Consider the following 25,898-nt stretch of genomic DNA (forward strand, 5'->3'; position numbering starts at 1 on the left):
ATATATAGAATAGTTTTTATCTTTCTTTTCTTTAAAAAACAATTTTTTATAATTTAAGAACAGTATTTTATTAATTTAAGAAAGATTTGCAAAAACTCAAACTATAAATATGTATAGCCATAATTTTAATTGATAGAATATTAAAAATAATCCTTTAGTATGTATTATATATATAACTCAAAGTAAAATGTGCAAGTTTTATAAGTTTACATCTTATGGTTGATATGTAATACCGCCTGATACAAAGTTGTTTGACAAGGATGGTATTTGACCCTTGGGAATTACATTTCGTTTTGTTTTTTTCCAATATGGAACAAATCTTTTCTTATTCGGATTCTTAGATCTCTTCACTTTGTCAGCATGTTTCTCCGAATTCATATGCTGCAAATACATAAATGGGAAATTTTACATATATGATAAATTTTTGTAGTGCAAATTATACAAGACGATGTATCTCCAAGAAATTTATGGAGAAATATTACGTGTTTATGCCGAAATACAAAATTAAAAAAATCATTGTGTGATATTACAAAATGAAAAATAAAACATGCACATAAATATATGTATAAAATTATTGTACCACACTATATTGAGATTGGGAGTTGAAGAACTTGTTACAAATATCGCAGGAAAGTGAAACCCCTTTTGTGAGACTGGATTGTTGCGCGCTACCAGTTGATGATGCCAATGCAATCCCTTGGGTGACAACCTCTTTGCCATCCCATTCACCTAAGCATCAATGTGCGATCAACACTATCTATGTATCACAACCGCAGAAGCGGTGATTTGTGATAATAAATCAGCTTGAACACTACATTCATGCTATAAAAAGATTGATCATTAATGAATGTGTAATATTAAGTGGAATATACATATAATTATTAAAATATATATTTCTGTAACATGTAAAAATCGAAATGTTTTTTTTTTTATATGATAATATTCCATTAATTTACAAACTTTTTATAGCAATGTAAAGAATTATCATTGAATATTACAATCTATATGTATATATATAATATTTATCAAATATAAATTTTTACATAGTTTTTATGTGTTCTTCATATTATGATTTTTTTAGAATACATTTTTTATATTTTTTTATTGAATATTTTATATTATATATGAAACTAATTGGTTTCCATTTTGTTTTGAAAAATTGAGTTGCAAATTAGGAAAATATATACAACGCCATTGTGTTATAAAAGTTTAATAATGTGTCGTTTGTTGTTCTAGTTTATTTTCCATCGAGTAATATATCTTGTATAAGGTAGTCATTAAAAAATAACAAGCGAATATTTCTATAATACAGTAATATTAAATAAAAAAAAATTAATACATATATGTGTAATATTTGTACAAAAAGATCTGAGAAGAATAGTCAACTAAATTTAGTTTATTAAATGTAACATGTATGCAAATAAGTCGTGACCAATTGCTTTTCACGATAACATGTTAATAAACAAATAAATAATAAATATACAAATATTACTTATATTTCAATAATCATTAAATATTAAATAAATAATAATAATAAATAACGCATAATAACAACAAATTTGCAATGATTACTAAGCGCTTACTAGCACTGAAATTATGTAACAATAAAAGAATGGCAAGCAAGTTAATCTCACATAGTTAGTTTATAGAAAGAAGTGAAAAGCAAAAGTAAGCAGCAGAGTCAAGCATGCAAATGCGAACAATACTAAACTATAAACCAGTACAACAGTATTTTTCTCTATTTTATCCAGATACATAAAGCGAGTATTTTTAAGACCATACGGCAGTGTTTTTCTTACCATAAAGGACTTATTATTACCTCTCATTAATTTCTTTTTATGACGACTTCCTGTAAATATATATTTATTTTATTACAATATTGCATTGATTTGATTTACAAATCTTATATTGTAGTTAATTTATAATATATATCACAAGAGCAATATTTTATCATCATTATATTTTCATTACCATTAAGATGTGTTTGTAACTGCTGAATAGAATTCAGGCACACATTACATACATTGCATTTAAGTCCGTTTGTTTCTTCATCTTTTGTAAATGAAATCTTTGTCTCTTCAAGTGTTGCCATTATATTCTTAGATCTTACCTATGAAATGGCAATACGAAATAATATATTTGCTTTGCCTGTAATACGCGTTATAAATATTTGTTATTGTTACTAACCTGTTTAGCATGACGTGCACCTTGTAAGTGTGTATCCAATACTGCTTGGCTTGTGAAGGAAAGGTCACAGTCTTCACAACGAACGAGAGGTTTTTTCGTGGGCAGATTGCCCATTATATTATCAACCACTGCTTTTGTTACAGGATCATCGAGATTGGTGTTCATAACATCCTCTGATGGTAGAGCCATTTTTCTAATATAAAATATATGAATGTACGTTAAATAAATATGGTGTTAAAAGAATCTCAAGTAAGCCAAATATGACATGTTAGATTAATGATTTGAAAATAATATTAGACTGAAAACATATATCGCGAATATTAACAACCGAAAACTTGTTTAAATATTAAAATAATTACATTTCTAATACAATATACCGTATCTTTATCGCCGTATGAGAGCTCTATCTAATCCGTAAAGTTTCTTCAGTCGGGCACACACTCTCATTGACTTATAATAACGCAATTATTATCTATGCTACGTGATAATTATACAATATCGAATATAATGCGATTATTTCATAAGAGAGTATTAAACAAAATTATGCAAATATAATATATGTGAATATAATATTACCGTTACGATTCTGTTCGGAGTAACGTATAAGCCGCTGTTACGAGTACACAAATCGTTTTTGCACTCGGCTTTCGCGAAGCGCGAACACCGTGTAAATATATACTGCTCTTTGAAATCACGCTCACGATCCTCGAACAGCACGGAATAATGACAATGTGCGACCTATAACACGCGTCTGTCCTTTATAACTACACCCCTGCTGTATTTTTCATCTCTTTCTTCCTTTCTCCTTAGTTATATATCTATTTCACTTTAAGTGCAAAAAGTGTAAATAATGCAGAGCTCCAAGGCATAAACCTATAAACATAGAGATTACCTATGATGTGACCAATGAGGAACTCTCGTTTTGTTACGGTACGCTATTGGCTACGCCATGATTGATGTCCATATTTGTGAAATTTACAAATTTTCAAATGTCATATTCGTTATTTCACATATGTACAAAACATGTATTTAGATTATTGCACTAACATTTGTTAATATTTTAATACGTAAAGATGCAATACATTACGAGTATTAATCTTTTCGTATTACGGAGATAGTTATTAGTTGTGATTAAAATCTTATCGTCGATCACGTTATACGAGAGTAGATAATATTCATGTGTATTGCCATCAATTTATCTGCATTTCTTATACATTTATACATTTGTATTGCAAGAATATAGAGTGTTATAGAAAGTTTACAGTCTTATCCATGAAAATATTATACGGTGCGTATGATTTCTCATCGTGACGGATCGCGTCATCGCGTCCAATCATGGCGAATAATTCACATATCGCGGTTTGATGCGGCGGCGTATGCGGCTTAAGGACAAGAACCAATTAGAAGGCCAGCTTTTACGTCTGACGGCAATGGGCGCGTGTGCGTGTGCGCGCATATAGGTGCTCGTCGTGAAATATAGTAGCAGCCATCTTATATTTTGTGTCGGAGAAAAACAATTTGACCGTACAAATGTTTCGCGATTGCCCGTGAAGCCGCTCGACGACGAGAGGCGGTGCGCTCGATGAGGCGCGACGTTTTTCAACCCTAGACCCGGACCACTACATTAGCAAAGGTACGTATCGACGACGATCGCTTGAATCCTTTTCTTCGGAGACGCACAACAGATCCCCTCCCCTTCCCTAACTCGCGGCCGCCGCTGGTGAGGAATCCGGTTCCGTCGTTAAAATATATTCCGACGCTTCTCCATCGTCGCTCTTTTAAAAATAGAGCGGCTCGCGTCACCGGGCCGACCGTCTTTTCACGACGGCGTTGCGCCGTGCACGACGGCATCGCGTAAAAGTTATGCAATCAGCTGATCGTTTGACTACTGTCTGTCACTTGTCAACGATAAATGTCAAAGCGTCTCGGTATAACCTGAAATAACCATATGCTCGCGACAACCATTCACGATAATACTAGCGCGTAGCTTATTTCGGAGCGGATGTCGCTACTCTAGATCTTTGTTCTTACACAGGTGGATTGGTACGCAGGGTATGAGCAGTTTGTCAAGCGCAACCTGACTCTGCTCCCCCATCAGCAAGCAGCACAGCAGCAGGACGAGCAGTCTCAGCAGCTGGTTCAACCACAGCAGACTGATATAATGACGTCCATGTTTGAACAACAGATCAAGAGCGAACCCATGGGGTTCTACTCTGTTGCTTCCAGTCGTTCGGATGGATCCAACTCTATGGTGAATCTGTCCGACGATCGAGAGGATCTCTCTCAACAAGAAGGTCATATGCAGCCCCAGCAACAGACGTTACAGTTGAATCAGCAGCAAAGTCAGCAACAGAATCAGCAGCAGAATCAACAACAGGTGCAGCAGAATCAGCAGCAGCAGCAAAATCAGGGTATGCCGCAGGACTCACCCGGTCGTCAGTCTACGGGTCAACAGACCGTCAAGGAAGCCTCACGATCGAAGCCTCAACCTTGCAAAGTTTGCGGCAAGGTGCTGTCCTCCGCTTCGTCCTACTATGTGCATATGAAACTTCATTCGGGGAATAAGCCCTATCATTGTACAGTATGCGAGGCGAGTTTTTGTCGCAAACCTTATTTAGAAGTGCACATGAGGACGCACACGGGCGAACGACCCTTTCAATGTGAGCTATGTTTGAAAAGGTTTACTCAAAAAAGCAGCCTCAATACTCACAAACGGGTGCACACGGGGGAACGGCCGTATGCATGCGATATTTGCCAGAAACGTTTCGCTGTGAAGAGCTACGTCACGGCGCATCGTTGGAGCCACGTGGCCGAGAAACCATTAGTCTGTGACCGATGTTCCCTCACGTTTACGTCCAAAAGTCAATTTGCGATTCACATCCGTACACACACCGCCAGTACCACATACGAGTGCAATATCTGCGGACGTACATTTGTACGTGACAGTTATCTAATAAGGCATCAGAATCGGGTGCATCGTGACATGAATCAGAGCAGCTCGAATCACAATCCGCCGACGCCGCAGAGTAGCGGCGCTGGCACGCCTGGCACCGATTTCGAGAGTCCGGTCTGTGATTTGCGCTACAGCGAGGGACCGTCGTCATTGGATGGCCTTCCGGGAGCCAAAGGCACAGGCATAGCCGCGGAGATCGCTAGTTTAGCCAAGCAGAACAATCTACAGCTTCCACTACCGTTGCTACATCCGCAGACCACCAACTAGTGTTTAGATGGCAGCAGCATCGTCACTCAGCCCCTGCCGCAACACCAATCACCACAGCAAGTAGTATGTCCCACCTCGGCGTCTTCGCCGTTCACACTTAACTCGCCTATGTCTCACACCGAGCACACGAGCACACCGCAGAGTGTCTACCAAACGACGGGCTCCTCCAACCCCTTGGACAGCCCCAGTTCCCAACTCTATCCGCACTTGTCGTCCCCTCTAGACCCGACATCGGAGCCACAGCATCATTCGCACCAGCTGCATCACGGCATCCCTCCACCAGGTCTTCATCCCGCGCTCTATTTGTACGCTCATTACTCGAATACGAATCCCGCGATCTCGTATTCGGAATATATTCAGCGTAACAATTGAACGCGAGTTTTCACCTAGCATCGATCGACTTCCAACGTGTACGATAATATCAGTAAAACTGGTGCTATTTAATCGCGTCGGTTGATCAAAGTGCCTATCGAGCATCCTATACTTTTGGTTCATAACGACGGATGCTCGCTCGTCACTCGGTTTAGGGATACGCTTTTGATCAAAGAGGGGTACGACGACACAATTGATCAATTGTGATTGCTGCTCGAAAAATGTTTGCTAATACCTTGTGTTCATCTAATGAATTTTATACTCACGAGCATCTTTTTTAACACGAGATTAAATAGCACCCGCTTGAGGCGGATTCAACCGCGGTTTTCAATCGCTGGGCGATCAGATCGTGCCGGCGCAGAATTCGTATATATATCGTCCTAATTATTCAATCATTACACACGATGCTAGCTGAAATCGAAGCGTGTAACGTTTCTATAAGTCTCCACAGTTTCAGCACTCTTGTTTCGTCTGATTTTAATCACGTCTCTGCGAGTATACATATACATATATACATGTGTGTATATATATATTATGCGTGAACCATTACAACACACACGTACACATATTTATATTATATTTTTAAAGGAGTTTAGTCACTTGGATCTGTGATATAGATAGTAATTATTGTCTACAATGTTTAAACTATTGGTTTACACTATTTTCATGAATATCAAAAGGAGGGAAAAGGAAAAGCAATGTCACGGAACGAAATTTCATCTACTTTGGTTTCTACCGAAGATGTTTGGTAGACACCCTACTATTAATTTTACAACAATAATAACAACAACACTATATATAGGCTAATGCCTATGTCTCACTGTCACTCTACTATTATTCTAACTAATTCTACCACCACCACCGCGTCTATCACCACCACCGACATTTTCCCAATTATATATTACTATCACTACTATTATTACAACTATTACTATACTATCATCACCACTATTACTCTACTGCTACAACCTACTACTAACGATAAGCTATTAAACTATTATCATTAGCACTAGGAGAATACACACACACACACACACATCCGTTTATTTCGCCAATCACGTGTAGCGCATTCGATCCGTCACATAGTCGTCATGGTTTCTCTTTAGCTTGAAACGGGATACGAGAATTCCTTATGTTGCTTTTTTCTCTTTTAGATCATAAAACGTTTATTCTTTCACAATGTCAATGGATACATTCGTTGTGACGCGGTGCGCGTTTTCGTGATAAAAAAATTATTCTTCGTTAGAGGGTAGAGCTGAATCAGTCCTATAGTTGTACTTATTTTCCACATATCGAAGTGTGTGTACAAATATATTGTATATACATATACATATACGACGTACAGATGTATTATAAAGCGGAAATAGGGGATGCGAGTTGTAAAAGAAAAAAAATGTTCTACTACGTAAAAAGCGTAACAGGCTGTTGTTTCTTCGCGAAAACACCCTTAGACCTATTAGTTTATTATTACCTCCTGTTCATTAACGCCGCAATTTTCTGTGCAAGCGCGAGGGAACCATGACAATCGCGCGTATGGAGCTGGAGAAGTAGTTAGTTTCAATAAATGCACATCTTATACGCGATTACCACTTTTGAGTAATCGATCTAAGATAGTTGCGACCACGTGTAAATGCAATTCATCCATTATTAATTGTGCGTTACAGAGCTACGAAGGTACACAAATCGAACAAGAAAGCTATATATATTTGCGCTAGCGTGCCTCTCGAACCCCCTTATATCGTGGTTCTATCTTTTTCCTCTCTCTTTCTATCTCTCTCTTTTTCTCTTTCGGTGATCTAGTTTTCACATCGTAAAATGATCAAAATGATCCTGCGCGCATATGCCTGAGGCTTTCGATTTAAAGAGGATGCGAAGTCACACCTGGGCAAGACTGATTTTTACTGTAAACGGTCTGTGAAATACGAAAACGTTTATTCTTTTTCTTTTCTCTTTGTCTCTTTTCTCTCTTGCTGTTTACTCTCTCTTTTCTTTCTAATTTCTGTTTCCATTGAAAGGAGACGCATGTAAGCGCGCTAAGGAAGGATTAGTGCGATAGAATGTTTCATTAATAAGAGCCGTAAAACGTATGTTCTTAGACGACAAAATGAGTTAAATAATTGGAAAATTATTGGTTAACTTAAGAGTCCATTGTTTTATTAATTAACGTAGTTAATTAAATACAACTGATCAAATTAATTAAAGTTTAATAAGCGATTAAGTTAATTACGCGTAAGAAAAAGTAAAATCGTGAATGTGCAATTTTTTATTCACGATCAATTGAGTAACGAGATATAATAAGAGAAAGCAATTGATCTTTTAGTCGGCTAGTCATTGGGCAGCTCTACGAGATTTTAATTGTACTATTAAAGCTGTGATTAAAGCCTCCGTGCATATGACCGCGCAGCTCCTAATTATAGTGATATATATATATACATATATATATATATTTTGTAGCTTATTATAAATATGTAAGTAAAAAGTAGATAGAGATTAGGTTAGATTAGGGACATCTAAAAATTGCAGTCGATCGATTAATTATCAACTTCGATCTCCCCCCCTCCTTTTTTTTTTTTAAAGCATACATTTTCGCAGTGTTGGGCAAAAAAGGCATACATTTAGATACCGTACGTTATTGTTTAGAGAGAATAATTACACACTACATACACATGTGACATTTAAAGAGAATTTTATACGAGCGCGCGCGGGCACGGGCCGCGAAGATTTACGTTTAGTAAATTTTTATAAATCGTCATACTGTTTGAAATAGAGATCTTGCTTTCAGGCGGCGAATTTTATCTTATCGATACATTTTATGCCGTTATCTGTCAAAGTACATTAATCTGCGAAATGTCAATTCATATTTCTGCTGCACACAATTTATTACTAATACTCGAGCGCATATTTAATTTACGCTATTTAAACGTCTAAAGAAAAGATAATGTACGGAGTACACGTGTTTGATTGAAAATTCTTTAATTTACCTGCGTTCCTAAACGTTAAGACTGGAATTGCACAAAAGAAAAACGACAAATATTTTTGAAATATATCGAAATCAAATTAATTTCGCGATCTAAGGAGTTTACTTACTAAAAGCAACAATCTCTCCTTGTTTTTTAGAATTGAAAGTTATACTTACGTTTCTAAGTAAACGTAACTGATAAATTTCAGTCAGGAACGATCGTAGCCAGCGTCCTGAAAATGTAGTGAGATTTTAGCTGTGTTATTCAATACTTAGTATACGAACTATTTCAGACAGTATATCGCATACGTATAGGCTATATGCATGTATTTTTAGGATATTGCCCAGCACTGAGATTATAATCGAAACTTCCGAATCGGTAATAACGATCTCACGCTGATAACACCCATCGCTTTTCCATGGACGTATCTTCGAGTTATTCGTGGCATGTATATCAAAAAAAGTGTATTTTCATAAGAAGAGGGCACAAAATATAGGTCCTTTCTTCAAGAGAGCACTCGTCGGACCAATATATATGTACATATAAAAAACGATAAAAAAAAAAAATGGAAAAAAAAAAAGAAAAAGACGTGCCGTGGCGCTTCTAAAGTGCGAAATACGTCTGTAAAAAGTCCTATACTTATTATGTGCGGCAAACGAATATTCGTTGTACACATTTCTTTATTCATTTTTCTATATTTTTTTTGTTTTTATAAATCGCTCTGTGTATAGATTTTCTTAATCCTCTAACTACCGGATAGAATTTCGATGTTTCTTGAGCGCGAAAGAGTTTCTTTTATTATTTTTTTATCAATTATTTTAAAAAAATATTTTTTTCTATATATGAAACGTTATGAGTTAAATCAATAAGTTACAAAACGAGAGAATCCGTATTTGTATCAGAAATTTCAACTGCGATATGTTTGACTGAATTTGTCTTTGAGATGATTGATATCAAAAGTTCGAGAATGTAATATTGACTCTGTTCTACTTTTCTCCTGTCCATGACTAAAATAGACTCGCGCTACTTTATTTTAGTTCTACAGCTGATATTCCGTCGCATAATGTCCTTGATTATTTCCGGTAGTTGGAAGATCGATTATCATTGTAATAGAGACATTGCATCGCTTCGTACTGATTCATTCTCTACTTTGCATTACAATATCAGAGATCAATCGATGCTACATTGATGATATATGATTTGACATAAGATTGATTTTATCGTAGTAAATCTGTATGAAAAAATTGGACGAAAGGGTTTGTTACCCTGATTTTAACGTGTTGAGGACGCGAGAACATGATAGGCTGATGTCATCTATCGCATATAAGGGAAAAGAATGACTCATGTTACACGCGGACGAGTAATTTCGAAATTCATTATATAAAAGCATCTTGTGTATATAATATATAATCAATAGGGAATCAAAAGACGTATTGAGCTATGAGATGTGCGTTTTTACGTAAAATACAATTCAAGTTACCGCTTACATATTTCATGATGATTATTACGAACATTGATGAGATTGTAAGTAGTCAAGGATGAATGATTTTTACGTTACGCGAACTCATTTGAATAATAATAGTTGAATTAATAACTCGCAAATCGCAATAATAAACACGTTCAGCTGAAAAAACTATTGCGTGTAATACTCGAGATTATTTGCTGAATCAATTACGTTCGATTATTGCTTAGCACTCGCGCATATTATTGTCTCAGCTGAACACGACCAATGTTTATAATGATATCATTAGAAGATACACAGAATTGACTTCTTTTACTATTTATAAAAATTACAGGCTTTTTTTTTCAATAAAAATTTCTAATCACATTAAAATCGGCGAACGATTGTAAAACTACATATATATGTTTTTATATTTTATTATAATTACTAATAAAATATAATTGCACTCTGGTGTTATGAGACATAATGATCATGTTTTGAATTAATTTTCAATTGGCAAAATATTGGCAAATAGTCATATGAAAAATATCAAATATTTTGATCTTGTGACAACAAAATATTCGTCTTGAGTAATATATAAAGAAATATAGAACAAATTTGTAATATTATGTATAAGAGAGATAGTCTCTCAACTATCTCATATTATTCAAATTGTTTGCAAAGATTTAATTTACTACATCTTAACGTTGCATGCAAAACGTGTCTATATATAAACGAATATTTTGACAATATATTTTGATAATGAGGATATTATCGCGATGCATATATTTTACGAGTTTCCGTAAAAAATGTATCATATGTGAAAATTGACTGTTCAGATTTATACATCTGTGATTTTATTTTTTATTATATTAATTTACATCAACAGTGGCATTACTCTTCTAAGAAATTTTATTTGAGATTAAGAGCACAAAGCTAATATTTATTTTTATTTCGGAAAGAAACGAAAGATGAAAATTATTTCGTCATTATTTTCACATCAATTTGACTTATTATTAGCATTAGTAACCCATATCTTGTGATTAAATATTAAATTTACTATTGCTTCCAAGATAGCGATATTCTCTGCAAATATATTCTGTCATTATCTTTTATAATCTTATGGTGCGGAAGAAGCATAGTTGTTACAGATAATAATAAACGTGGACGATAAAAAGCGATAATCTAACCGTTTATAAATAAATTACGGTTTTCATTACTCTGTACATACATTTTACTTTTTGTTTGAGATATAAATTGCTTTCATTTGCGTCCGTCTATTACAGTATTAGATTTTCTTATATTTTTATTATCTGAGCCATTTATGTAGAGAGAAATTAGCTTTCAAAGAAGTCGATATATATTTAATGTTACATTGTGTGTTGTGTAATATATAACAATAAATTATATAAAATATTATTTGTATTTGTTGACGCGTTTATTAATTTACGAGATACGTCCGTAACCTTTTTGTTTGCGAAGTATAGATCCATAGGGAAACTCTTCCGCACTCTTCTCAAATTCTATTGTTAATAAAAATTTTATCAATCGTTTGTATACATTATCCGTGCCATTTCATTAAGTATGTTGATTGTTATAGCGAAAAAGAAAGATAAGTGAGTTATTCTCATTTTACTCTAGCTAAATTTTTCAATTTTTATTACATACAATTTTCATTAAAAAACATTAAAAAACATTATCGAAAAGTTTGCTTTGATGTGAAATGAGTATGTATAGGCGAATAATTTATTTTAATTTTTCCAATAGGTAACATAATGTAGTTTAATTAAAAATTCTACGCATGTTAAAGATTGTTCAATGCAATTACCACGGTGTAATTCTTTTCTTATTTTAATTTTATTTATATTTTTTTCTCACTATAGTAAAAAATTTGTTAAAATATCTCATCAAACTCTTCCTGTACGTAGATTGATTTATGTATGTCTGTCAATGACGCTGCTCTCTTGTGCTTGAATCAGCGATGTTAATAGCTAACGTAGCTATCAGTCGTAACACGCATTAAATAACAAAAATCACTCAGTGTTAAATTAAATAAATATCGAATTATGAATTATAAGACAACCGTGCGATAAGGATACACTTTTTGAGTACCGTGATAGTGCGCGAGAATTGATTATACGTAAAGAATGGGTTCTTTGATGTCCTCGATTTATGTGTTGGTGTTAAATTATTTTTAAAATCTGCGAGCACAATTTTTAAATTATGTTTAAAAACGCCGAGAAAAGAAACATTTAAATACATAGCTGCTCTTGGGAATATTTCAAGACGTGCTTTTTCTAATAGTATACTACACATTTATTTATATTGTGTCGTAACTTATACAACGATATATTTCTGTATTTTAATAATTCTATGAAAAAATAAAATCTAAAGTGATTTTTACATATAGAGATTTACGTTCGTTGTATATTTTTGATGCATTATTTTTCTGTATAGATTTATATATACAATTGATGTTTTGTGTCATATTTCACATAAAATTGGATTTTATCAGACTTCTTAAAGTATTATTTAATAATACTCATGAAAAATGTTTTATATCGAAAAATAAATGTATTTTTAATCATATTTTTATTTGCGCTAAATTAAGAACGAAAAATCCATTGCAATAAAAAAAAGTATTATTCCTAGAGCAGCGAATTCAATTGATAGAAAATAGTTATAATCTTGCTATTATCGGTTGTGCAATTATAATCGAATATATTGTTATTTTATTTCTTTGTTCGTCTATCATGTATATAAAAGTTCTTGATTTTATTTATATTTGCACAGGCCCGTTTTAGTTGCATTTCTGCTCTTTTTATATTTAGAGTATAAAAATTAATCCATACACATATTTAAGCGGAGAAAAAAGAAAAGAAAGAAAGTGTAAAAATGTAACTAAAAGGAATAGAACTTGAAAAATTATATTTGTTTCACGATTGTGCTTGTGAAATTGTTTGATTTTTCGTTCTCAATTGTTTGAGTACGCATACAATGATATCAATTATTCAACTGATTATAGGGACATATGGAATAATCTTAAAACATTATACCCCTCAATGTTAGATAGTTCGTCTTCGTCATGTTAATCAATTATCATGTCAGATGTAATTGTCATATCAGAGAAGAATGCGATACGCATCGCATATTCTAACATTCTCATACAATTTAGCGAGTAGCTCTGCATGTATCTTCCCGATGTATTCAACAAATTTAAATGATCGAACCGTGTGGAACTATTGGTGGTGGCATCCTTACTAAATCTCTCTCCTACAGAAATATATACACATACAGGGTCGTCCTAGGAAATATTACCACTTTTTGAAACGTATTATCCATTGAAGGGAGAAATAGATATTGATTGAAATATGCCTTTTGTATAATATATGTAAAAATTTTTAATTTTTTATTAAGTCCAAACAAACAATCGTTTAAACAATTGATGTTTCATAACGATTGGATGATTACGAGCGAGAAGGATTAAATTCGAGAGTGTTTCTCGTTTCAATGAACAATATCGTGAGTGAAGTGGCAATGTTTTATCGGAGGGCACTAAGTTTCATTCCTAACACTATAAAACCTGACTCCTGATCCGACTACTTTTATCAAATGCTCTATCGTGCCGTGTGATCGACTTCGTACTTGTGATAGCCCCGGTTAAGCACAGCCCTGGCTCGTACGTTTTATACCCTCGCGTCGCCTGGCACGAGTAGCACGTGATGTAATTAAACCTGACTTTCGGTTGGGGGTCGATCGAGGGAAGGTCTCGTATAAGAGGAGCGGTAAATAAAAAAGAATTCGAGCTTTCGAATTTAGCAATCGGTTTAGCGATTCGACCGTAAAAAAGAACGATCGTAACGAAGATACGACACCTAAAACGAAGACAAGGAAACTTGATGAAGCAAGGGGAGGGAGGGGAATTAAATTGACGATGCTCGCGTCGCTCGACATTGCGCCTGTACCATTTTGCTTCTTTAGCAGAGTACAATGCCATTTATTTTTGTAATACGTTTACGTAGGATAGCTCTCTTATTTTTATAGAGGTTTACCGTGCTACCGTAAGTCTTATAGAGGCCTGCGTAATAAAGTAGTATAGAAATTTTTGGTGCCGCGGAGTCCACGGCGTGGAAGATATACATATACATATATATATATTTAAAAAAGGGACACGCACTTCTAGTACTCGCTTTAGTTTGGAACGAACACAGCGATGTAGACCGCAAATACATAGAAAAACTTTACATTATCAGGGCAATGATTCTCAAAGCAATCTTTCCGCGGGCGATTGAATGGGAGGAAGGGACTGGGGGAAAGGGGTTTCGACAGAGATTTCTCTGTACGAGGGAAAAATATGTTAATTGACCACATTTTGAATTACAGCAATAAAAAAATATTTCTTCGCCTTATCGGTATGGGGGTCGCGCGACCGCTTCGACAATAAGCGCTTCGCTTTTATCTCTAAGGATAAATTATTGCCGAAGCGATGCGCATCGCTTCTTCTGATATCAAGGCGATCATCGTTTCGACTTGGGTGATTTGCTTAATTCACCCGTCAAGCTAGATTTAATACGATTGTGTAAAACAAATGTACAAAGAGTACCATGTGTATCAAGCGAATCACTCTGGAAGGGATGTAATAATTAACGGAGGCACTTTGGGATTAAACAACCGCGTTGGGAGACAAATATCATCACGTAGCATTTTTAAAACATATAGAAATAATCTATCCAAAAGAGATATACGGAGACGAGATAAACAGAGAAAGGAGCACATTCACCGGCGCGTTAAACGGTGTATTTATCGCTTTATTTGAAATATATTGATATTTTTGTAGCAACCGACGAGAGAGATTTAACACACTTTTCACATGTACGAGAAATCTGCACATGTATATACATATAATAACGGTTTTCCTCGTCCAACGATATTTTTTTGCAACGACGACGAGAATGCGTCTCGGCGCTTTGCATTCACTCTTTACAGCTTACCGTCACACTTCTGCAATAGTGATGCATACAGAGGTGATAGTGTCATAATGTAATGAAGTTTACGCGATATGTATTTATGGAAATTTGCATGTAATTCAAGATGATTTTACAGTCATATTTTAAACAAGATTGCGATAATAATAATCGGCATATATGATACTAGTCTTGTTATACGTATATATTAAGTTTGAAAATGAGATATAATTATTTTTTTAAATTATAATCGGCAAAAGTTTTCAAACTTTTATACGGTAATTAATATTACATTTATCATTTCTTGTTTCTAATTATTTTCTCATTAACACCAATTATTTCCTTATATTAATTCTTTCTTACGCGAGCTGTGTGAAGGGTCATATAATAAATGTTTTAAAGAAATTTGGTCTATCGGGGGTGCTAAAAGTCACCAGGCCGTAAATACAAGCGTAAGCTCTTCTATCGCTAATAACTTTCTCAAGTCAAAGTTTTGAACGGTGCCTAAAGCTTTGATTAAAACGAAAGCAAGTCCGGAATTGCGTGTCGTTGAACCCTTGATGAATAAGGAGGAATAAGAGGGTTGCTAATAACCGCGGATATATACCCGCATCAGCCACATCGTGTTTTAAAATCACAGGAGGAACAAAATTATGATACAATACGACGATAAAAAGATATATATACCATCGATGCGTAGAAAGTATCATGTCATATGTTATGTACACCCGCAGTGTGTATGTATGTACGTACGTATGTATGTATGTATGATGTAAACAAGGGGATTATTGTAGCGCTCCGTTAAGAAAGAATAAAATATATAATTGAAAGATAATTAACGCTACCGAACTAAAATATAAACGACAATGAAGAAATAGGTAGGTCTACGCCGATTTATGTATGTACGTATATATATAAAATATAAGAAAAATGCGCGAGTAATGCACTTTTGTAATAGTCATTTTGCGAAAAACGATTTAAAAAAAAAAAGGAACAAGATAAACGATAGCAGAGAAAATAAAAAGTTGACGCTTCGTATATCATAGTTTTTATCGACATATCCTATCTGAACACATCCTCTTTACGTACATACTGCATAGTTATTATTACAGGTACGTGTTATATATAGGATATTTTATGAGTAAAAGAACGATACTAATTATATTATATTATTGTAATTATTCTGATTATTATTATTATTATTATTGTCATAATTAATGCAAAGGATATAGGTGCGTATAACATAAAGATGGTACAACTAAGGCAAGCATATACTGTACATAGTTGTCAATCTTTATCCCATCATATGAATGATATACATAAATGTATATGTATATATAAATGCATATATACAGCCATTCTATTGCGGAAAAAATATTAATTGCGTTGTTGTACTAATTATTATTGTGAATTATTATTATTTTAATGTGTCATCTTTATTACATTATTATCATCATTATAATTATTGTTACTGTATCATCATCATCGTCGCGATATTATTTTAATGTTACGTATACTTTTAATTATATAATGTTATATTATTGTTGACGGAAGTAGCCCCTCACTTGTAGCATATGCGGATCAAAAGTTGTATTTATTTGCAGATTGGATTCTACCTCAATCTTATCGTAAACAAAACTACCCAAGTGTCCTCCACACCTATTTACCCTTCCATTCTCTCTATGAATGAAAATTTCATAAGATATAGTGTGTCATTATAGGCGAGACATTGATTTGCAGCAACCTCAAACTGTGATAGTTGTAAAGAATATTTAAATTAAGTTTTATGCGCACTGTATTAAGATATATATAATTCATCCATGAGCCTGATTAACAAAATATACATACAAATCTGATGTTCAGTTCATTACATGATTATGTATGATAAATATGATATAAAACAAAATAAATCATTAATTATGCGGATATATTTCATTAAATTTCAGCTTGATTATCTTGCAAACATTGAATAATATTGTTTAAATATTATATTAATTTTGTAATGAGCTCTACAATTTTGTATTTGCAAATGTTGTCGGCTTGCATTGTATGCTTTTATAATATAGATTTATACTGTTTTAACAAAATATATATTTATGCAAACCTTACTTTATTTGTTTCAGCATGTTGTCTGCAGAAAAATGAACTATTCTGTAAAGAACATGTCTAACATTATATATAACAACTTATATATCATGTTTGTAATTGTTATTTGATATAGGTTGAGAGTACACAATGCATATAGTATAAAACGAGGAATTTTTTTAGTCTTGATCAACTATGTACTACAAACAAATGATGTGCATCTGTGATCTAAGAGTTTGTGATTATCATTTATGTGCAAACCTCTCTTTCTTTATTCTGATTAAACCCGAGCGATCGGAAAAATCATTATATTGCAATATAGGTTCCTTTATTGATATGCAAGAATTAGTAGTGTTAGTTGTAGCTACCTATGGGGCCTCGACAATGATTTCAGTGTGTATTATATTGTGATGTTAGCTTAAGTCGCTTAAAATCAAGATCGAAGATTTGTAACTGAGGTTGCTGTAAAATCAATCTTATCGCTAAGGTGAGGGATCACTTTCATAATTTTTTAGGCTACACGAAGAACGCCCAGAAGCTGATGTCGATTGTCCTCGAAAAATAAAAAAGTAAAACGTATAAAACGTATCCCGCGTAATTGTGTTGAATGGCGAAATGCGATGTTTGGGAACTGTATATTGTGATCAGCAAACAGACTACAATGTAGTTTGTTCGTAATAAAATGAACAAACGGAAATACTTGTGTAATAAAGTAGGTATCTATGAACAACAGCTGGTCGTTTTGCTAATATCCAATAATCAATAATAAAATTTCTCATTTTTATATATCATGATTAAATTATATTTTATATAAAAACTTGATTTGGTAAAATCTGCCTGGCGATATAAAAGTACTGAGAACATTTCGTTTATATTGTTTAATTATATATGATTTATTAATAATATTCAAATCATAATTATAAATACCCTTTATTCAATTTCCACATCGACTACAGCATCTTCTACGATCACCTGCTCCAATGTTACAGGCACTTGTATCATTGGCAAAGGATCGGGCGAACGAGTGTAAGTATTACTTGTCAAGTGTTCTTTGAAATATTCCCCACCTTTTTCTTCATATTCTTTACGACTAACTAAGTATTCAGGAAGATTGCCATTTAAACCAAAATCTCTTGCACCATACCAAGCATCTAAGCTGGTATTCTTTGCAATATTGACTTGAAAGTTTGATCCAAAAGGTCTCATTTCACGTAGCTCACGTTTCAATCTTTCCAATAACCCCGGGAAAGCTGTTGGTCCACCAGTGAGAAATACGTTACTCACGAGACGCGTTTGTTCTTCAGGGGAGAACTGTTTTAAAACAAATTCGATTGTCTCAGCAATTCCAGCTTCCACAGAACCAACCATGGACGGTTGAAACAATAATTCTGGCGCCCGTAGACGTTCTACGCCTACATGAAGTTGGTGAGTTTCCCCAGGAACCATGGGAACACTGGAACCAGCACTATCAAATTCTGGATCATGATGACGTAAAACATCCTCCAATTCCAACAATTTTTCCTGCTCTAATTCTGAATCGGAATCGCCACCTTCCTGCAAAGAAACATTTTGCAATAAACGATATCAATTTGTACAATGTTTGGCATATAAGAAAAAATACATACCTTGTTTATAACTTTGTATACATCCCAATCTTCGTCCCGCATACCAAAATCATCATCACGCTTTTCTTTTTTCGCCAACTGGCTAATTATGCGCATCCTCTCCTGTGCAGCAGCTGTTCTTCGTTTTGCCATATCTTGTCTACGTTGCCTCTTTGCCATACGTTTATCCAATATATCTTGTCTATAAGAAATAAAGATTTAGCAATACCTATTTATCAATAAATATATATACAGTGACTATAAAATATTAATGCAATGTATATATAAAAAAATTACCTTTTCTTTCTAACTCCAGCAATCCACTCATCAAAATCTTGTTGATCTTTAGGTTGAAGACTCGACTTAATTTTAGGTTTTTCTTCTATCACTATATTTTCCTCTTGTGAATTAGCAGCAACAATTTTCTGTCGGGTTCTTTCTACTTTTGCTTGTAGATTGTTAATCATTTTTATCAAATCAGCTTCATTTGCAAGAGAATATGTCTTTAATGCCTGATCAAATTCATCGATTTCACCTTCTTCTAAAAGATCTTGGACTGCCAACAACTGGTTAAGTTGCTCTTCATCTTCTGCCAACTGCAAATATGAAATGTTAAATAAAACTTCAAGTCATATAATAATAATAATACTATGATAGAGATATGTATAAATAAAATAAAATGTGCCAACCCTTTCTTCTCTCTTTCTTGCATTGATTTCCATCAATCTTCGTGCTAATTCCCGTTTTCTTTCTTTTTGCTGTTCAAGTGTTAGACCAGGAGTAGTAGTAGGTGCGATATATGGCAATTGTACTCTTAAAACATGTGTGTCATAATAATCTGCATCTGCCCATTTGGATAATTCTTGCTGATAATTTAAAGCAATTATCGAATGTTCGTGTATCAACTCCTAAAGAAATTATGAAATAAGTATCTAATAACTGCTATTTTACTGCTATTACAGTAAATACATTTAGTATATATAAAAAATAATTTATTATATATGAATATATATATATTTTAATATATAATGATATGTACCTCTGCACGACTAGGTGTTATTGCATTAACATGTACTGGATATTTTAATTGAAGGAGTCTATGCATATATGATGTGATGTGATATCCACCAACATTGATTCTTCTTGCATTTGTGGCATCTGCTTTTCCATCTAGTATCGGTATTATATGAGTTGCATGATATCCTATGCTAACTATTAATCCATCAGGCGGGCAGTTGTTGTGCTGATACGAAAATAAGCAATCGATACCGTACGCTATTGATGGCACGTTGTAACATTCAAATAACAATTCTGCCATCACTGAAATACATGGATTTATTAAATTATTGTGTGCATTGTGCAAATAGTGTAATATATAAATCATTATTTTCTTACAGTTACGAGAATAATTGGGATTGAGAAATGCCTCTGTCAAAATAATTGGATGATTTACATTGCCCTCCGTATCTATACCCATATGCGTAAATGTGTAATCAAATATCTGTTCTTGAGCCTCAAAATGCGTTACTACATTTCGGTCAAATTGAGTCTTTAGTTGAAATCGAACAGCTTCGATGTTCGCTATGTCATTTCCTACTTGAGGTTCTCCGTCTTTCTTGCCACGTTCCTTTCGTGGTTTTGCTATGAGGTTCTTGAATATTAATTGCGGTTCCTTTTCAGTAGCCCAACCGACTCTACAGTTATAGGATCCTAATACAAGAGAGAGAGAGAGAGAGAGAGAGAGAGAGAGAGAGAAGAACAGCTGTAAATTTATCTGATATAACATAATTAGGATATACCATATAATATGAATTACCATTGTCAATAACGAGTGGCGTATACTCGGACTTCACTCGTTGTGGATAAGTGTGTATAATGTCTGGTACAGCCTTTATATCCTTCAATTCAATTAATTCTATTTCCATTTTACTGATTTCAGATATACTTGGTAAACATTACGCACAGTTACAATAGGGCAACATAACCATAACGAATCTACGATTCGTATGTAACTATAGGTATTGCTTCTTAGAGATATAAAAAAACTACAATTATAATATAAGCACGATTTCTCTTGTATTTATCGTTTACTTCTTATCGTATATATTTATCGTACTTATTCATTAACGACAAAATTAATTAGCAAAATATCAGAATAATTTGTTTACAAATTTGAATTAGCCGCGCGACAACGTCACTACTACGTTAGTCAAGTTATTACTTAAGGTGCGCTCGAAAATTCTATTCGTGAAGTAGGGTAATATTGCATTGACCAATCAGAACAAAGGAATCTTTATTCCTTTTGTCATGATTGGTCATTTAAACACTACTTTATTTTTTACACGGATAGAATTTCCGAATGATCAGACGCAAAGACTCATTCGTGCTGATCGTTCAAATTATAACGGCAAGTGTAATGCATTTATTTATCCACTTCACAGTAATGCTTTTAAAAATGCTTGAACAACATCGAGCAGCATTTGCTACAACAATTTGTATAAGGTATAATTTATTATAAAATTTTGTCGTTTTTATGCATTATAAAACGTAAAATATTCCATAAACGTTGACGATGACGAAATTATCACATTAAGATAAACATTTCATATTCATGAATGTACGCATATATATTTCAGACTGTGTATATGGCGATTTATCGTGCAAGTAATAATTCTTGGAATACGCGTGGATTATTGGTATGTATCCCAATCATGTTAGATTTAAAAGATTGCATTATACATACTATGCATTTCGCAGTGAGAGTTCGAAATTTCACATTTTTATTTTTCAGGAAGCTCCGTGTATATCGGGGAATCTAATATTCACGTACGCATTGTATTCAGATGTAATCCCATAACGTTCGAATGTGTTGACTTATTCGCACGACGAGTGATAGGAATAAGGGCGTACCCCATCTGCTAAATTTGACACATGAATATTCAACGAGCGTATCATTCGAATATCGAGTTCGAAAGCACCTCGATTCCTGTAACGTACGCGATGTTGGCGTCATTACATCGGAAGCGGTCGCGCGTGCGGAAATATGTGGTATGTATGCATGTATGTATGAAGATGCATTATCTATTGGAATAATATTTGCGTCTAAATGAAATTCATGAATAGCTGTTGTAATATTGGAATCGGTTTTCGCGAATTTTAAGTCTCCAATAACAGAGTCATTATAAAAATTGTCGCGATACCGCATGCAAATTTATTCGTATAATAGAAGCGTTTTTCTTCGGTTTGCGATTATGTTCCACATACGGCCATCTCTCTATGAGAATTTTTTTGTCCTGCACCTTTGCGCATGTGCGTTATTATTAAGCAAGAAGCGAAACGAGAATCGTTCTACAAAGTAATTTATCGCGATATTTTGAATATAAACAGATCATTGTAACGTGCGGCTCTTAAATGGAATTGCTTTCAGTTAAATAGTTACCGCGAGGTTTATATTAAAAACACTTTGTAACACTGTTCTCTATTCGATAAGACAATATGTTCCTCGCAACGTTTTGCTACATAGAAATAGGATGTTCGTTATAATGATTCGTCGGAGGAAGTGCAATGTAAAGAGGAATTTGTAGACAGAATTCCGAAGCTTCGTCAATTAAACGTACTTGCATTTATGCAAATGATAAATCTTCTCGATATTATTATAATTTATATTCTTTTTTAGTAAAAAATGTTTGTATTAATATGTAAAAGAATCGAGTAGTTATATTTTTATTTAAGCTTATAGCAAGAAGTCTAGAAATTTATTGACTTGATGAGAAATAAATAATACAATATATAATTATCGTTTGAACAGAGATCTTATGTAAAAATAAAAATAATAATAATCCTTGAAAAGTAAATTTAATATAGAGATCATATAGTTATAATCTTTCTCTCGTTAAAGTATTAAATTTAAAAATAATTAACAATAATTAAAAATAATTATTTTCGTGTCAGATGGATAAAATGAATTTTTCGAGAAATTTTAATATGCGGAGCAATTAAAACTTCAACAATGATCGATTATTGCAGAATGCATTTGTGTTATAAAAATTTGTTCGTTATTTTATTTCGAATATAATGTTAATCTAAAAGTTTTTTTTTGTCTTTTATTCCAATATTATAATAGTGCTATTCACGAGACACAAATATTATTACAATAGATAAAAGAATAAGACGGACGAGCAAACATTCATTACAGTCTTTCTTTTGATTCATTAAGTTTCCGAAAATTTAAAGTCTCGCTTTCAATTAGAGAGGATATTCTCGTTTATAGTCTACTCTCTTCTAGTTGCGAGGGTCGATCTTTTCGAGCGGTGTGCGCGCGTGTGTGCTATAAAGGGATAGCCAGAGGTCTAATTGCAGCCATCAGCGAAAGCCGGCGAACCGGAAGCGGGCGGAAACTTTGAGCATTCTTCGCGAGGTCCTTCATCGAGCGTCGAGCGCGTTGAGAGAATTCCACGGCAATAGCAGCTCCGCGCTCTCTTTCGCAGGTGATCTCTCGCGCAAAGGCTTTGGTCCATTTTTCAGTATTAGGAGGAAGCGATAGCCGCCGAGGCGATCGGTAATCGATATCCGTGGAGCTCGTAAACTGGCCAAACAACGATACGTACGGCCCGATTGGTTTAGCTTCGCGGAGAGCGAATACAGGTGTGCGATTGGTTGAGCAGGTGAACGATTGGCTCGATCTATCGGGCTTTCGCGTTTACCTCTCTCGTTTCTGCTTTTAGCTTTTCTTCGGTCTATTTGCGGCACGGAGCCGCGTATAAAGTACGTAGAGCCGCGTGAGAACAGTTTTATGAAACGCGAGAGATTTTTCGGGATGTTTGCTTTTCATATTAGCCTTACTACGTTTCTTATTTGCTGCCTATTTTTTGCTTTATTTCTCAAATGTTATAAAAAGAATACTTGTGGCTATTCATCGTTCTTTAAGATACGTATAATATTGAAATGTTTTTCAGAAAGAGTTCAACCTATATAAACGATCTTTTTTCCATGTAACATAGTTTTTCATGTGCCGTCACAAAAGCCGTAATTTTTATTTATTGAAAAATTATTCGCAGTATTATGATCGCAATATGCTAAATGGCGGGATATCTTTTTTGCTATTCGCATCGTTTTATCAGATATTTTTCGCCACTCTTCCCCGAGGCGCATCGCTCGAACTTGTAGTTTTCGCGGGCGTTAACTCTCGTTGCGTCGTGCAATTTAGCGTTTCAGCGACGTATAATCGCGTTAAAAGTCGAGCACCAACTCGAGACGAGGCGGTAATCGCCCGTTCTATCCGATAACGAGTTTCGTCTAACTTTGCGACTGCGTAGTGGCGGGAAAAGAGAACGAACAAAATAAAGAGGCCGTTCACGGAGACAGTAGGCAAAAAGAGTGAAAAAGGTAAGAAAAGAGCCGACAGATAGAATCGCCGCAAAAGGAGCGAAATATCTCACAAAAAATATATCCATGTCTCTCTCCCTCATATATATATATATATATATATATATATATGTATATTTTTATTTTTAATTTGCGTACAAAATATTTTTTTAAAACATTCTTTTTTAACACCGCGTAATATAATTGCTATTTTTAATATTGATTATTTGTGTGAATGTATGTGTAAAAAAAGAACTTGTGATTTACAATAAGAAAATTGTTTATATTCTATTCTACATGTGTGTATAGTTTGTGCCTCAGCCCAGCGTATGCGCGCGCGCGACTGTCGCGCCGCTTCGGTTCATTTCGCGCCGCGACTCGTCCCACGTTCAGACGCGCTCGAAAATTCGTCTGTATTTCTCGCGTTTTATATTCGTCAGAATTGATTCGGACCCGTCTGCGAGTCGTGAAAATAGTGTCGAGAGTGTGATCAATCATGTACATATAACGATTGATTGCCCGTTGTCGTTATAATTTGTGCAAAACATTCCTGTCGTAGGTCTGGTGTCTCTCGTCGAAGCCTCACTTCGCGCGCATTTCGAGCGCGCGCATGGAGCGCGCGCTTCGCATCGTTCGCGCCCATTCCAAGTATGTCGCGCGCCTAATTAACAGCGTATCGGGAGTGCCGAGTAAAGTGTCGGTCGACCGTTGTGTATTGAAGTGCGCGTAGTAATTAGTTGCTCTTATCGCCATTATCGAATATCCGAATCGCAGTGTTAGTGAACGCGTAGAACACGGTGCGCATTTGCGCGTCGATTCGCGGAGTGTACGTCATTCAATATCGTTACGCGCGTCTTTGATGTATATCACGAGTTTATACGCGAGTGACGCGAGTGTCTGGGGTCGAATGTAAAGCGTCGCGCGATCGTAATTAGCCGGGTTTTTCCGATATCCATGCGCCCGTGAATGAGCATCCTGGACGAGATTGATCTGGCACGGCTTTTCGAATCGGAGCTGTCGACACCGATGAAACAGCCAGCAGTTATTGCCAGCACACGGTTCGGTGAGTAAATTTATTTATCACACTCGCCTGAGTTATTATGTATTTATTTGTAAGGATTTGCCACTATGTATGTTGTATACGCGGCATTTGGTGGCGCGACCGCGATTTGATGAACGCTTAATTATTCTCGATGCATTTCCGTCAACTGAACAGCGAAAACAGAATTTATTTTGTCTGCCGCTTAACGACCTGAAATGCGCCAAGTTTGATATCTCTCGCATACGTGAGCTTTTATAATTTTTTATTTCGAATAAAAGCGCGATGTAAATGATGATGGTAATTAAATGATAACAGAGAGCAAAGTTATACTAACACACATGTGTGTGTTGACCGCATTCGCGCGATAAAATATTTAAAAAGATTATTTAGGATTTACTTCGAGCAATCATTGGAAAGAGATATATATTATAAAAAATATTAACGATGAAAAATAGTATTGAAATATAAAATAATCTACATTAATCAATTTAAATATAAAAAAAGGATACACAAATTTTTTTATATTTATTCACAAAAAGTTTAAATTCAGCCATGATGTCATAATTAAATTTTATTGAGGCGCTTTACGTGTTAAAAAGTTGTTTTACTATTAAACCTACATATTAAAAGTTGTATAATTTATCGCATAAATCTCGTTA

General features: G+C 34.5%; 3 protein-coding genes and 1 long non-coding RNA gene across 5 annotated transcripts; 2 read left to right on the forward strand and 2 right to left on the reverse strand.

Annotated features, from left to right (window-relative positions):
* Positions 1 to 99: 99 nt before the first annotated feature.
* Positions 100 to 2,964, reverse strand: LOC115239693 (zinc finger protein 346-like). Of its 2 annotated transcripts, none has more exons than XM_029814354.1 (6): positions 2,565 to 2,737; positions 2,188 to 2,380; positions 1,972 to 2,110; positions 1,820 to 1,849; positions 581 to 729; positions 100 to 381 (listed from the first exon to the last, which is right to left on the reverse strand). In XM_029814354.1, the coding sequence occupies exons 2-6, from the start codon at positions 2,374 to 2,376 to the stop codon at positions 214 to 216; spliced, it is 675 nt and encodes a 224-aa protein (XP_029670214.1). In that variant the 5' UTR covers positions 2,377 to 2,380; positions 2,565 to 2,737; the 3' UTR covers positions 100 to 213. The 2 variants fall into 2 exon arrangements, with proteins under 2 accessions (XP_029670214.1, XP_029670213.1); XM_029814353.1 differs by lacking the exon at positions 2,565 to 2,737 and adding an exon at positions 2,764 to 2,964 and having other exon boundaries at positions 101 to 381.
* Positions 2,965 to 3,632: 668 nt separating this feature from the next.
* Positions 3,633 to 9,325, forward strand: LOC115239668 (zinc finger protein 2 homolog). Its single transcript, XM_029814311.1, has 2 exons — positions 3,633 to 3,820; positions 4,223 to 9,325. The coding sequence occupies exon 2, from the start codon at positions 4,349 to 4,351 to the stop codon at positions 5,405 to 5,407; it is 1,059 nt and encodes a 352-aa protein (XP_029670171.1). The 5' UTR covers positions 3,633 to 3,820; positions 4,223 to 4,348; the 3' UTR covers positions 5,408 to 9,325.
* A 6,786-nt stretch (positions 9,326 to 16,111) lies between these two features.
* LOC115239689 (actin-related protein 5) lies at positions 16,112 to 20,862 on the reverse strand. Its single transcript, XM_029814347.1, has 7 exons — positions 20,650 to 20,862; positions 20,229 to 20,543; positions 19,873 to 20,153; positions 19,523 to 19,741; positions 19,131 to 19,429; positions 18,855 to 19,035; positions 16,112 to 18,783 (listed from the first exon to the last, which is right to left on the reverse strand). The coding sequence occupies exons 1-7, from the start codon at positions 20,756 to 20,758 to the stop codon at positions 18,160 to 18,162; spliced, it is 2,028 nt and encodes a 675-aa protein (XP_029670207.1). The 5' UTR covers positions 20,759 to 20,862; the 3' UTR covers positions 16,112 to 18,159.
* Positions 20,863 to 21,468: 606 nt separating this feature from the next.
* Positions 21,469 to 23,408, forward strand: LOC115239701. Its single transcript, XR_003884667.1, has 3 exons — positions 21,469 to 21,529; positions 21,625 to 21,881; positions 23,119 to 23,408. It is a non-coding gene; the product is annotated as an uncharacterized LOC115239701 (long non-coding RNA).
* The last annotated feature ends 2,490 nt before the right edge of the window (positions 23,409 to 25,898 follow it).

The sequence above is a fragment of the Formica exsecta genome, unplaced genomic scaffold (assembly GCF_003651465.1).
Source record: "Formica exsecta isolate Colony F162 unplaced genomic scaffold, ASM365146v1 scaffold393, whole genome shotgun sequence".
Taxonomy (NCBI): Eukaryota; Metazoa; Arthropoda; class Insecta; order Hymenoptera; family Formicidae; genus Formica; species Formica exsecta.